Genomic DNA, 14,094 nt, shown 5'->3' on the forward strand with positions numbered 1-14,094 from the left:
GAGTTTGCTGTCTAAACATCAGTCTAAGAACAGAGGATTGCAAAAAAACCCAAAACTAGAACTCTCTAATAATTAGTGCTGGGAGTTCACCCACTGTTCTAGCTGCCATGCAGACTTCAGATAGAAGTTACCTGCTGGAGTTTAGACCATTCATGTTGTAATCCCTTTGTTTAAGTTATCTACCTCTCAGGAAATGCACACTTCTGTGATTAGTACAGTGCCTAACAGACTTAGGAAGTCAGGCTCTAGTGAAAGACATGCCCGGACTTTGAGTTGAATAGAGATTCCCCACTTCTGGATGTGAAGACATGCAGACCACAATGGCTGATCACACTGAAGAGAGGGTGGGGTGGAACAAAGACCAGGATACCATCAACAATGGGAATGAGATGCAGCTAAGGGGATCATTCCTGAGCAGGGGTGCCCAAAGAGCTTTCCTGCTCTTTGTGGTATAGAAATTCTCCACAGGTCATGCTTTCCTTGTTTTCACTGTTAATGGTTTCCAAACCAGGACTGTGATTTCCTAAACCTGTCTGGTCTGCTCATGAAAACAAGCTTCACCTTGCCCTCCTCACATGGAAGCTGCATCTTGAAATGGGCTTTTGCCTCTTGCTACTCTGGTTGCTGTCTGCTCTGGCAAGTTCCGCCTCCTGCACTTAGAAATCATCCTCTGACTTCCTCCAGGAGAGTACTGAGAGCCAACCAATAATCCTTGCTTATACTGCCATTGGCCTTCAGATAGCTCTGTCCATCTTTTCCCACTGCAGCTTCCCTGGTAGATTGGCAGGGTAAGTACACCTTGGGTTTGCATTCCCTTTGCTGGATTAGCCAAACAGAGCTGTCCTGATCTCGTTTTGTAGGACAGGTTCATTGCTCTCCCACCTGCCCACACCAAGTGCCTCTTGGTGTTTCCTTTGAACAGGACAGAAGGCTTACTGCAGCTACAACAGCACCTGAACAGTAGCTCAAACAGTACTTTCTGTCCAGGCAATACTTTATCTAGGACTTCCTAATACTGCAGCTGCATTTGACCAGCCAACTTTGAACTCCATGCCTTTTTAACTCCCTAATCATGTGTGGCTAGGCAAGATGAGGGTAATGGCTCTAGTGGTTAGGATAGGGAAATAAAGGCTCATACACCTTCATCTCTAGCCTTATGGCAAGGTTTGTTGTAAGAGATTTCACTTTTCAGTCTTATCCCCTGAGCTTGAAAGAAGTTGGTACTGGTGTTCTTGTCCTCCTGCACAGGCACAAGGCAGTGCCATGCTTTCCCTAGACTGTCAGTGTATTCCCTGCTTGCTGTCATCATTGTTACTACACCACCAGTGCCCGTACAACATCTGAACTCACCTGGAGGGAGGCCCTTGTGCTTGTGGTGCAAGGCTGCAGCACAGGAAGTGGCCAAGTCGTGGAGCTGTCTCTGCAGGACCTCCTGGCACTGCAGGCACATGTGCCTTCCCTCTGCATCATGGCCACCAACAGAACTGGTGGTTTTATAACTACACGGTGGAGCAGATGAGATTTCATCTCTTCCTGATGGAAAACCATGTGATCTGAAATGGCCCCTCAAGGAAGGATTGCAGCTCTGGGCACAGTGAACCCTCAGGAGTGGGCTGTCCCCTCAGGACACAGTGTCCTCTCATGGGTGGCACGTCCCCTCAGGAAACAGCGTCCCCTCAGGACACGGTGACCCCTCACGGGTGGCACGTCCCCTCAGGACACAGTCTCCTCTCACGGGTGGCACGTCCTCTCAGGACACAGTGTCCCCTCAGGACATAGTGTCCCCTCACGGGTGGCACGTCCCCTCAGGACACGGTGACCTCTCAGAGCACGCTGACCCCTCAGGGCGTTCCCGCGCCCTCACGAGAGGCTCCGGGGTTGCACAGCGCCCCCTCGCGCACGGGTGCCGCGCGGCCGCACGTGCGAGCCGCTGGGGGACGGGCGGCGCATGCGCGGGGCGGGAAGAGCGCCGAGCGCGAGTGGGCGTGCCAGAGCGCGGCGCGCGCGGCCCTCCCTCCCTCCCCCCCGCCCCGCCGGCCGCCACCGCCCCCGCCCCGCCCCCGCCCAGAAGATGGCGAGCCCGTGCGGGCGGCAGCAGTGCTCCATCCAGAGGCGCGGCGTCCGCCACCAGCTCGATTCGTGGCGTCACAAGCTCATTCACTGTGTAGGTGAGGGACGGCGGCGCGGCGGGGAGGCCGGGCCGGGCCCCGCGGCGGCGGGAGGCTCCGCCGGAGCGGGGGCCGTGAGGCGAGCGGCGCCGCGGCCTGCGGGCCCGCCCCGCTCCCCCTCCCCGTCTGCCGCCGTGAGGCGCCGCGCCGGGCCGGGCCCCGCCCTGCGCCGAAGGGGGGGAGCCGGGAGGGGGTCCTGCCCTGCCCTTTTGTGCGGCCCCTGTCAGCGCCGCGCCCGCTCCTCCCCGCTCGGCACGGCCCGGCCCGGCCGCGGCCCCTTCAAACTTGTTTACGGCGGGGCCGCGCCCGGCGGCGGCGAGCGGCCCGCCTGTCACTGCCCGGGGGCGAGCGGGGGCCGGCCCGCCTGCCCCCGGCCCGGCGAGGCGGGAGGGAGCGAGGCCGCGGAACCGGCGGGAGGAGCGGCGGGGGAGGCGGAAAGTTGTGGATGGCGGTGCTGGATTGACGCCGTGAATCCGGAGCGGGGCCGCGGGGTTAAAAGGATGTGTGATTGCTTTTCTGTTCTCCCTCCACCTCCTTTTTTTTCCCCCCCTCCTCCTCTTTGCGCGTTTCTTGTTGAGTAGGCTCCCTGCAATCGAATGTCTGGGGTTTTGAAAAGGAAGTCCCTTTCATCTCGAGTAACTTTTTCCATTCAAAATACAGATTTTGTCCTCTTATCTTTCCCTGCTTAGAAATTGAAACCTTTTCAGTGGGACCCAACATTCACATAAATGTCAGCTCTAGGCCAGTAATTCAGTGTCTCCGAAGAAAAAAGGTTTGAGAACAGTAGACTGTGAACTTGCAGAGTAATCGTAAAAATCCCTATCTAGAGCATTGGTATGTTTCATCTTGTTTGGCCTTCTGTTTCTAATTGAGCGCAAATCCTCGTTTTATTTTTAAATATGCAAATATGGCCATAATCTGCCAGTGACTGCTCAGCATAGGTAATCTGTAATAACAGTCACAGATTCACTTTAGTTCCTTGTGTGCACAGTTAAACCTCTTATTGTCAGTTAGCTCAGCATCCCAGTTCATTATCAGGGATTTGAAACACCATTTTTGGTTACACCAGGATGTGTAACTGCTGTGTATATTTTTGGCTTCATCTAGATGTTTAAATTTCTGTAATTCAAAAGTGTGCTCTAGATGCTTGTTAATTTCAGATTAATTCAAGCAATTAATTTGTTTTATATATGAAGCAACTGAAGGGCAATATGTTACTGAGAAACTCCTACTACATAAAAGTGTTGAGTTTTCTTTCCAGCGAATAATTGATATTTCTAAACTCAGTTTGCGGGATTTTATTTTGATTCTATCTTTTCTCCATTTTATTCCATGTCTGCTTGAACCAGATTTATTTTACTTCTGTCTCTTTTTCTCAATTCCTCTTACCTCAGGCTGCTGGGGTTCAGCTGTTCTGGTCCTTTCTAAACTCTCTATTTGCAGCATGGCATCTCATCTTCCTCTCAGTCCCTGCTTCTCTAGCACTGGCTCCAGTGGAGCTGTCCTACTGCTCAGAGTTTAACATAGCTGTGAGGAGTAAATTTGGAGGGAAGGAAAGAACCAAAAAGGAAGTTTCAAAGCTGCTGTTGAAGATACTGTGTTGGGATGAAATGCAGGAATTGTCTCTATTCATTGTGCTGCTCTTTGGGAAAATCCTGGGTAGAAAGAGAAGTTTCTGTCTACAGACTCAAGGAAAACACTGCATGATTGAAGTTCTTAGCAACCCTAAGTGCTAAAACTTAAAACAAACACCCCACCTCCACCCCCATTAATACACACCCTGTTCCATTTCCCTAAAGCCATTTAAATTGCCAGCTTCTGGTGAAGTTGCTTCCTCCCCTCGTCTCTTGCATATCTCTTCCTCATACCTAAATTTGATACGTTTTCTTCTTCCAAAAGATTTCTCTCTCTGAAAGTCCCTCTGTGTGTTTAACAAAGGGTACTGAGAAAGCTTTTAAGCACAGAATTGAATGGGGTTTTTTGGAGGTAAAGTACAAAACCATTTTAAAAAAATAAAGTCCAAAGTGTAACAGTGCTCTGTGACTTTTATCTTGATGGCAGTGTGTCGTAAATAGTTTCAGCTTCAAATTGATCACTTTTATGAGGTTTCAGGACCTGCCTCGTTCCTACTATGAATCTTGCATAAATTGTTGGGTCATGTAAATGTGTTGTTACCTTTTTTGTTTTCATATTTTTATAAAATTATAAAGGATTTATTGCACTTGCCCACAATCTCCAGATGAAATAATGTTGTGATCATAACCCCTTGCTCTAAATATATACCTCTGTCATCTTTTTAAGTGAATTTTGACAATATTCCGTGAGATTTGGAAGTAGACTGTTAAATGATGTAGTCTTCTGTTTCACCTTGGTTGTTTGTAGAAGTCTTTGAGAATTTTTTCCTGTAATAAACACTCTACTTTCCAGTATTTATGCACCAGGATGTGAAAATCTGTCTTGTAGTAATCAGACATACTCATTCATATTTAGTTCTGAAAATAAATGAGGTGTGTGGGATTTTCTGTGTTAACATTATTCCCTGAAAAGTCATTCTAATACCACACCATGTGGCATTCAGAAAAATATACCTGTGGTTTGAACTAGTGCATTTGGCAATAAATATGGCTTAAGTAATTCACTTTCCCCTCTGGTTTCTTGCTTCTGCAGTTTTCTGCTCCTTTGGACTGTGGGTTCATGACAATTTGTCAAACTAAGCTTGTGCTCTTAAGGGAGCAAAACCACAGAGGGACTGACAGACCACCTGCCCACAAGGAGCCAATTCAGGGGAGCTGTCCTGGCAGAAAACATCTTTTGGAGGGAGTAGAATAATTTTATTCTGGTCTGGAAGGTCAAGCAAATACCAGCACTAGCACGAGGATGAGTGTGAGAATGCAGAGCTGGTGGAAAATAAGAGTGACAACAAGGCAGCAGAGATGCAGATAAACTTGAACTGCCATAGAGTTGCATCTTTGCAACCTCCCAGTGTGGCCTTTTGTGGGAGGTAGCTCAGGAACTGATCTGGCTGAAACCTTCCTTCACTGTCATGCATTTCATCCCCTTCCTGTGAGGAGGAGGATGGTGAGGCTGGTGCAGCTCACACAGGTCTGTGGGCAGTTCCCTTGATCAGTGCTGAAATTGAGGGAGCAGCCTGCCATGGCCTGGAGGTGAAGGGAGTGTGGAGAAGGGGTGTCTAAGCTCTCTTAGCAGTGAGGTGCAATGGGACTGTGACACAGGGCAGGGGTAGCTGGGACTGCTGCGTGGATCAGGGTGCCCTGATGGCACTTTGTGGGGACACAGTCTGCCAGAGCACAGCTATGTGATGCTGCCATTTATGTTCTCTGTACCAGTCTTGAGTGCTGGCATCTTTTTCAGTGGTCAAAAGCAGACACCTAGACATAAAGGCATGTGGTGATTTTAGTTTATTTTTCCTTCTCCCAGCCTCTAATCATCTTGTGTTCAGGCACTTACTGAATTTGAAACGGTTGATGAGATTGGATCTGCTAAGGAATGGGGAGTTTGAGGAATGGAATAACCCAGAGATCTGTGGAACCCTCCTGCCACCTTTGCTACAGGCAGCTAACAGCATGGCAGTGCTGCGATCACTGGAGTAGTGGGAGGGGATCGCATGCATTTCTTCTAGCTGGTGATGCTTGGCCCTTTGTTAAATATTACCTGTACTCTTGGAGAGTCTGACTGAATTATGCTCTGTGCTGGGGGTGTGGGGGCAGGGAGAGAATGGTTCAGTACCCTTCAGAAGTGATCCTAGTTTTGGGAGCAAAATGAGGATTTCAGTGGAAGACCTGTAACATTCTCATCAGATTTCCAATCATCTTGAGCTCTGCCAGTGTTTCATTGAGATGCTGCTTAGCTGTTAAAGTTATTGCTGCTGATTAAATACTGCAACTTAAGTACCTGATCTCTTTCTGTTTAGTTCATTGTATGCTGGTGGTCTTCTGTGACCTTGGATGCTTAGGATTAAAGTGTGGATTCTGAGGAAGAAATATGATACATCAGGAAGTGTTAGAATACAATAATAATCAAGAGAAGGTGTATAGCAGTTGAATAATTCTGAAATCTTTATTACTTTCCTTATCTTGATTATGGCTGCTGTATAGCTCCAGCCTGTGTGTGATAGGAATTAGCTGCTGCTTCCACAGTTAGCTGTGTTACCTTGTTTTGGAAGTAGGCTGGAGTCTTCGAGTGTTTAACGTGGTTCTAGTTCAAAGGTCAGATTGTATTTCTTTGTTCCAAAATGAGAAAGCTTATTATAACTGTGGTGTTGATGAAAAATAATAATAAAAAGCAAGTTAAAGTTTAAATGTAGGGCTGTTCTATCCTGATGTTTGTTTTAGATACACCCCCAGCCTTGTCCCCAGCAAATATGAGTGGTACTGTTTGCCTTATCTCAACCTGCTTGCAACGTAGCTGCAGATTGTGGCTTCTTTTATTAATATAAATCCATTGTACAGCAATTTACAATTTAGTAGCTGAAGGCTTGTTCAAGATCTGTTCTGTGCTCCCAACATTTCTGCTTGTTGGCAGTATGAGTAGAGGGAAGGAGAATTACCCTTTTATTACAAAGGTATGCCAGGAAAAGATTGAGGCAACTATCATTTAAAAATGAAAATCTTTTGTTGGAAAGAGTAAAATTTACAGTGTGGTTTTTAGTTTTACTTTAAATGTGCATGGAAGGACGGTATGTATCTGAAGAGCAGGAGAAGTTGAACTGCGGGGGATGAATCTTGATCAGTTTCAAATTCAAATTCTTTGAATTCGCTACAAGTCACCCTGGATTTGCCCTTGTTTCCCTGCTTGCACATGAAGAATAACTCCTGTTCTTTCAGGGATGATGTCAACCAATCAAAAGCATACTCAAAAAATTATTGATAATCACTTTGAGTGATACCGTCTTGAGATGTTCTTCTGATGCCTGCGACATGAAATTTCACACTAGGACTAATAATTTGGGTTTCTTTCACATTTCAACAAAAACATATTTTAATTTGTGTGAGGTAATAGCAATGATTGCAAGGTGGGATATTTCCTTCTTGGGATATGTTTGTCCTGCAGCAAGTATAGGCATTTGGACTTTTTAACTAAGAAATAATGACATTCAGAATTCATCCACTCTAATAGAGCTTACAGAATTAATTACAGTAATCCATTCCATGCATGTAGAAAATAGTAAAAATCCACCTAGATAAAATCTATTTAGCATTTATGTTGGGATGTCTATATTACAGATTTACAGCTTTGTGGTACAGTACCATTTTAAAAGAGTACCTGAAGGACTGTTCCAAAATTTTAAGCCATTTCTTGACAGTTTGTGCCATATGTTGATGATAGTCCAGATGCTGTTATGTATAGAAGTCCAGTAACTGCACTTTAATGAATAATGGGTGATAAAAGAATCCCAATTTCTGTGCTCAGTTGTCTAAATCCTCATTGCGTGGTACTTTAGTGACTCAACAGTCTGCCATCTTAGGCTATTGTACATCCAGGCAAGTACTGGCATGTGTCCTTACAGGGTTTTGGGGGTTTGCTTTGTTTTTGTCTGAGAACTTATGTTCTTTCACTGCTATTGTAAAATCACAACGAGAATACTTCCTAGAAATCAGTTTAGGCAAAGTTTGAGGAAAAACAAGCATTTAATAGGGTTAAAGAGAATTAGCCCTGTCTTACAGGTTGGGGCAGAGCAAACACTACTGCAGTATTTTACAGGAGACTTTCCAATCCTCTTCCTCACCCTTCTATGTATACGTGTTTTCACTCCTAGGAGGATGAGGCTTTGGTTCTCAAAGTTTGCTGGGATGGATATTTATAAATCTCCGAGAAATACAAAGCTTTTGGGATTTTCTGAGAGCAGGATTGGATGGGATGGGATGGGCTGAGCCAATTTAGGGTCTTCCTCTGGCTAAGAGGGGCATTAGTGCTTATTTTTACTAAACTGACAGAAGTCTGCAAAAGCAGCTCCTCTTCTGGTGATGTGCAGTACCCTGAGTCATCTTAGGTGGGAATGAGATGATCAGGAGAGCTCATCTGAAACGCTGATGGGGTCCCATCTGTAAGGGGAAGGGAAGTGGGCAGAATAGTCTGTTCCAAAGACACAGAGTCTTCTAGTTTGTGTCTTGTTTCTTATAACCATGCTACAGACTGTGGTTATGTTTGACAGTAGTGCTGTCTAAACTGGCTTAAATAGCCCCCTCTGTTCAAGCACAGCTATGTGTAGCAGCTGGGTGCTACACATAGGTTTTTTTTTTGGCTACAACATCTGCAGAGGAAGAAGAGGTGCAGAGAGTGAGGAGTTGGTGAGGAGTTGAGACTATTCAACTGGTATTGTCACACATGCAGAAATACATCTTTAACTGAGTAGGTGTTAGTTTTTGTGTGCTTCATGTTCATTGCAGAAGTGGGAAGATGGAAGCAATCTCCCTCTTCATGCTCTCTCCCTGATAATGAACTGTGGGCTTTGCTTTCCTAACCAGTTTCTCTTTAATAAAGTTGCAGCTTTATACCTCCTCTCCTTGTATCTCTGCAGGCCTCTGGGGTTTCTCGTTTCTCTCTGATAAATCTGCATGGCCATTTTGGGAAATGAGAGCTTCAGCTTCTTTCTTTTTCTCTTGAAGAATGTCTTACTGTTATTTCTCTGGATATCTTTAACTCATTTACCTTTTTCCTCAGATTTAGTTCACCTTGTATGTTGTGTGTAGTATCACATGCTCTTTATGGTGAGTTGACAAAAAATTGAACTCTCAAAGCTACGGAGGACATTTGAGTTACACATCAGTGCTGCTGACACATGAAAGATGAAGTAGAGGTTACGGTTTTGTGACGTTTCTGCAGGACGCCAGTTCCTCTGTGGTAAAATTGCTGCTAGATGATGTCTCCATCTGGTTTTTTCCACTGTTCTTACAGAGAAGAGAAAGGATGGTACTCCTCTTGCATTTTCTAGGAGGGGTGGCAAAGTGGCTGCACAGGGAAGACTTGCAAGAAGACAAAGGATGTTCCTTATGCCCTGAGGACCATGATATTTTATGGGAGGGAGGAGAGGGGGAGAAAAGAGGACTGGACAAGAGCCTAGTATTCATTAACAAAGGAAGCTTTCAGAAGCTGAATCCAGCAGCGTGGAAAGACATCAGAGGCCACCAGACAATCTTAACTCTTGAGCTGAGTTTACTAATGAAAACTTTCCTGGTTGTCTTTGATTGCTTTTTGCATACACCTATAGTAGAGATGTTTCAGTGTGTAACTGGAGAGGTGAGTCCATCTGATGTCCTTTGCCCTCTGCTGCTGCAGGGGTGGTGGTCGTTTTGAAAATGTATTAACTGCCAGAGTAGGAAGAGGAACAGGTACTCAAGACTCACAGTTCTTCATTTCTTTATTTCTTTTTTTGTTGGTTGCCCTAACAAAAGGATGTGAAAGCTTCAGCCCACAGCCTGTAGTTCCCTGCTCTGATAATACTTGGAGGCTGGTTCTCAGCACTGAGGCTCCCGTGCTTGTTGTAGTGTGTGCAGTGAGTCTGTAGCAATGCGCTCTTTGGCTCCCTTTGCTGCTGTGTTTGTGTGACAGGAGGCAGCTTGCTGTGTTACCTGTGTAATAAACTCCTGAGTTCAGCCTGCAGCCTTGCAAGGACAGGATAGTCCTGCAGCTGTTAAACTTCCCACAGAGGTTCATTCTCCACGGAGATTCATGTACACAAAGCCCTTTGGTGGTGTGCCTGTGCTCCGTGTGCTGGCTGACTCGCAGGTTAGTCAGAGTGATGGAGTTCTGTGCTTGTGCACTTCACATGGAGAGTCTTGTGGTCAGATGAGTCCTCTCAGCCTGTGCCTTGTGTCCTGTAGTCTTAGGTTTCTGGAGAAATATTTTTATATATTTGAATTGATAAAATGGATTGACTTTGGTTTAAACAGCAGCCTGGCTTGCTTCTTGTCTTCTTTGGGAGTTATTTGGTCCTCAGTGTGAACAAGTTGAAGATAAGCTAGTGTTACTGAAGTTTGGTCATCTCCTGGGTTAAGGTGTGTCATTGTGACAAAAATGATGAGAGCTGCTGTGTAGGTGATGCTTTATCATAACTTTAAGATGTGTTTCTGAGAACATGCATAAAGAAAATTTTTGCACAAGTGGATGCTTAACTTCCATTTCATTCTGCAAAAGCAAGAGAATAGGAAAGCATGGAGGTAATTTCTTTTTCTGATCTAAACCAACTTAAAAGCGATCTTCTAAAAGCAGTGATTCCATTTACATCCTTCAGAATAGGAGGAGCACTGCTATTTATCCCTAGCTTTCTCTTCTATTTTAAAGTCATTAGTGAAACTTAAGTTTATATGATACCAGAATCTCTCTTCTGGGGTTTCTCTCAAGGGTCTTACTTTTATCTTATGAGGAAAAAAACCATCTGACAGTGCTCACTTCCAAATGAGCAGTGAAAAAACTTTTCTTAAAAAAAAACTACTGCTCTTTCTTGTCAGTAATCATTTCTTGATCTAATTGTCCTCTTTGGTAAGGAAGAGGAGTGTTCCTTGCTGGTTTTAAATGTCCTTTGGAAAAGTTGTGCTCTTATTCAACTAGAAATTGAAAGTTTCAGTTACCTTAGTGGTTATTCTTTATCTGCATGCTGTACCTTACTATCTTTCAAAATATTACAAGATTAGGAAAAGGATGAAGACATGTGAGGGAACATATTGCAGAATGTGTTGTGTAAGACAAGTGCACTGAGTCTTTGTCAAAACGAAGTGTCAAAGTCTCTTGGAGGGGGAAAAAGTAGTTTTTTCCCTGAAATATTTCCCATGAATGTTTAGTTTATTCTAACTTATACTTCATGGCAAAATTGTATCAAGTATAACACTAAATTTGGTATTTCTGGTTAAATGCCTAACTACTGCCCACACATTTCTCTTGGGTTTTTTATACTTTTCTGTCATCCTTGTCAGTCCCGTGCATTCATACAAAATAAGAAAAACGTAATCATCTGTAACTGTATGGTAAAATGCTGTGAGAACCTAGTTTTTGTATCTTACAGGAGTATTTTTGTAAACTCCTCACAAAATCTAGTGCCTTGGTCTTGCCTCTGCAGTTTTCCTTGAGTGATGTACAGTCATTTGGGAATGAATGGCTTTAATGCTCATGGCATAGGCCATGCAGAGATCCATTTTGCATATGATCTTTTGAATTCAGCAGGGATGCTGCATTTATTTCTTGAACAAGCCTAAACCATTGAGAGAACTGTGTTTTGCCAGAGCTCTCTTAAAACAGTGTTTTTCAATCTGAAGTTGGCAAGAAGCAACTGTGGAAAAACAAGGCTACTGCCAATAGTTTAAATTGTGTGGCATTTTATGCTTTTCAGGGTTCCACAACTTGAAAATTACTGCTCTAAATGATTTGTAAATGAGGGCTATTTTTCCTTTCCAAAGTGGCTGTAGGTGTTAAGGAGTATGAGCTGATACTTAGTGATCCATTAGATTAGGACTGATTTTTATCTTTCCTTCCCCTTCTCATACTTTGCTATTTAAAAGTATATTTTATCCAAAAATGGATATCATGGTGGATACTAAGTCTGGAAAACTTCAGTTTGAAAGCTGACTTCTGAAAAAAGGTTAGAGTGGTGTTAAGTAGGTCTGTTTACAGAAGTGCACTCTGTGAATGTAGAGCTTCTGTATTTTCCCTTCCAAGAATCTTGCTATGAAGGCCAAACTCCTGCTAGTTGGTGTTAGATCTGAAGATTTCATTGCATTCCTCCCTTCCATGATCGTGAAAGAACTTTAAATGTGCAGACTTGAGAGCAAACTGAGGTAGTCTCCATGCAGTGCATTGGCAGATGCCCTGAACCAGCAGGTAAACCACCTTTCAGGTCTCAGGAGGACATGGATTTATTTATTTTAATGACTAGAAGGCATTTGAAGTATGGGATGGACGCTAAGCTCTTTGCTAATCCCTTGGTGCACTGCTGTTCTGGGTTTCAGAACCCAAATAGTTTCCATCCTGGCCACTGTCCACCTGACTTTTTTTGCTAGAACCATAGCTGAGGTCACAGTTTGAGCATGCTAGAAGTACAAGATTGAATAGAGTTCAGAGGTTACTCTGCTCAACAAGTTACTCAGTTTTAAAATAGATTAAAATTTGACTTGGTAAGTTAAAGATGCTGCAGAACTGTAGTTGACTTTGCCATGGAGGCTGTGCTCCTTTCCTATGACAGATTGGTTCTTGTTCTTAAATCATCTGTTTGCCTGTGACTAATCTTGAATTTGTATCTTTCTGCTGCTTTGAAGTGAATTCTGTGCTCCGAATAAGAACAGCAGAGAGGGCTTTATATTTTTTCAGCTCCTTGTAGCCCAAGGACTGCTCCTGGCCCTAGGGTAGGAAATGCCTTACACAGCTTGGTGTATGAGGGGAGGTGCTTGAGAGGAAGGCAAGAAGTCGATCACAGCTGCTTTGGTCTATACTTACTGGCATGGTGATGAACTTTAGCACCTAAATGCGCTTGTGATGACACCTCACAAACTTCAGAAAGTAAGCAGTTATTTTTGGAAACTTTTTTCCCCTCAGGACTAAAACTACTAAACCTACTTAAAAAAAAAAGTCTATGCAAAAGCACTTTTTCCTCAAGAAATCGACACCTTCTGCTTATTGTGTTTGTGGGCATTTCAGCATCCCAACCCTATATCCCTCTTGATGTTCCTTCTTGTCTTTCTAGTGTCTGAAAGTTGGAGGGCTTTCCTTTGTTGTATTGAAGAAGAATAGTTATTTCCTATTCAGCTAGAGAAAAGAGATAAGCAATCCTGTGATCTTATATTGCCATGGTGCTGCCTAGGGGGGTCTTGATGATTGTGCTGGTAAGCAGCAAACAGAGCTAATTTCTGAGTTGGTTTGTACTAGGAGACTTGAAGGGTTAAGGGTGCTGAATTTATTTTGCAGTTTTGAGATTCTGTCGGAGGTGTCAAAATTTTTTTTAATAAATAAATAAATCATGCTCTGAACACTGGTTTGCTGGCCCGTAGTTTTGCTGGTATAGCTCTATTTGGCCTGTTAAATGAGCCTTGCTTGGTCTTATCCTATGCAAGCTGTTACAGCTCCAGAGCTCAGTCCCCAAGGGGACTGGGTGCCAGAAGCCAGCTCGCTCTCAGACCAAGGCCGCGGGTCAGCCCTAGCAAGCAGGGAATATTCAGCTCTTAGTGATTAGGCAGCTCTTGTGATTTCAGCTTTGCTTGCTAGGTAGCTTTTCCTTGGCCTAAGGCTCCAGCAGACGGTAGAGAGAGGAGAAGCAGAAGACGCTGGCTGTTCCACGAGTGTGGCTTTATTGGAGGGTCCATGAAGGGCCTCAGCTCTTCTTCTTCCGAGTTAGTAGGGGTACAGTATGCTACTTTTATAGCCTTTGCCCGGATCCAATCCTGACCAATGGCAAAGGTGTTAGAGTGACCATAAGTGACCAATAGTAGGGTTAACACAATATTGCCTTACATGTCTATAGGGATAAGGTACAAGGCAGATGTCCCTGGAGACAGGAAACTTTGCCGCTGTGTCAGCATTCTATTCTCCAAGGGGCCCTGGCTAAACCTGAGAGGTTTACTACAGTCTGTGTTTAAGCTGGGTTGTGAAGTCAAGGTTTAATCAGCCTTGACTGTAATGAGAAGTCGCAGGTTGGTGTGAGCAGAGGCTGTGGGACCTTGGCTGTGAGTGGGCCAGAAGGAGAGCCATGGATGTGGGTGTGTGGAGGAATCCCTGTCGGGGATGTCCTTGCCTCTGAGCTGGGAACCGTCTGTTCTCAGAGGCAGTGAAAGGACACCAGTGCCTGCAGGAGCACCTTGTGCTTGTGTGTGACAAGTGAGCTCTCCTGAGCACTAATTCCTGCTTTCTGTCAGCGTGGCAGCCCGTGTGGAAATGTGCTGTGGCTGGAGTGCAGGAGCTGCCTCACCCCTGCTGTCAGTCCGCA

The 14,094-nt window shown here is 44.7% G+C and overlaps 1 protein-coding gene across 1 annotated transcript in view; it reads left to right on the plus strand.

Annotated features, from left to right (window-relative positions):
- Positions 1-2,061: 2,061 nt before the first annotated feature.
- The window catches only part of LOC135449903 (ligand-dependent corepressor), a 56,967-nt gene continuing 44,934 nt past the window's right edge, over positions 2,062-14,094 (plus strand). Inside the window, exon 1 of the mRNA XM_064717308.1 lies at positions 2,062-2,168. Coding sequence (XP_064573378.1) covers positions 2,072-2,168 — 97 coding nt within the window. The 5' untranslated portion in view covers positions 2,062-2,071. The remainder of the gene's footprint in view (positions 2,169-14,094) is intronic.

Source organism: Zonotrichia leucophrys, chromosome 6 (assembly GCF_028769735.1).
Source record: "Zonotrichia leucophrys gambelii isolate GWCS_2022_RI chromosome 6, RI_Zleu_2.0, whole genome shotgun sequence".
NCBI classification, from domain to species: domain Eukaryota; kingdom Metazoa; phylum Chordata; class Aves; order Passeriformes; family Passerellidae; genus Zonotrichia; species Zonotrichia leucophrys.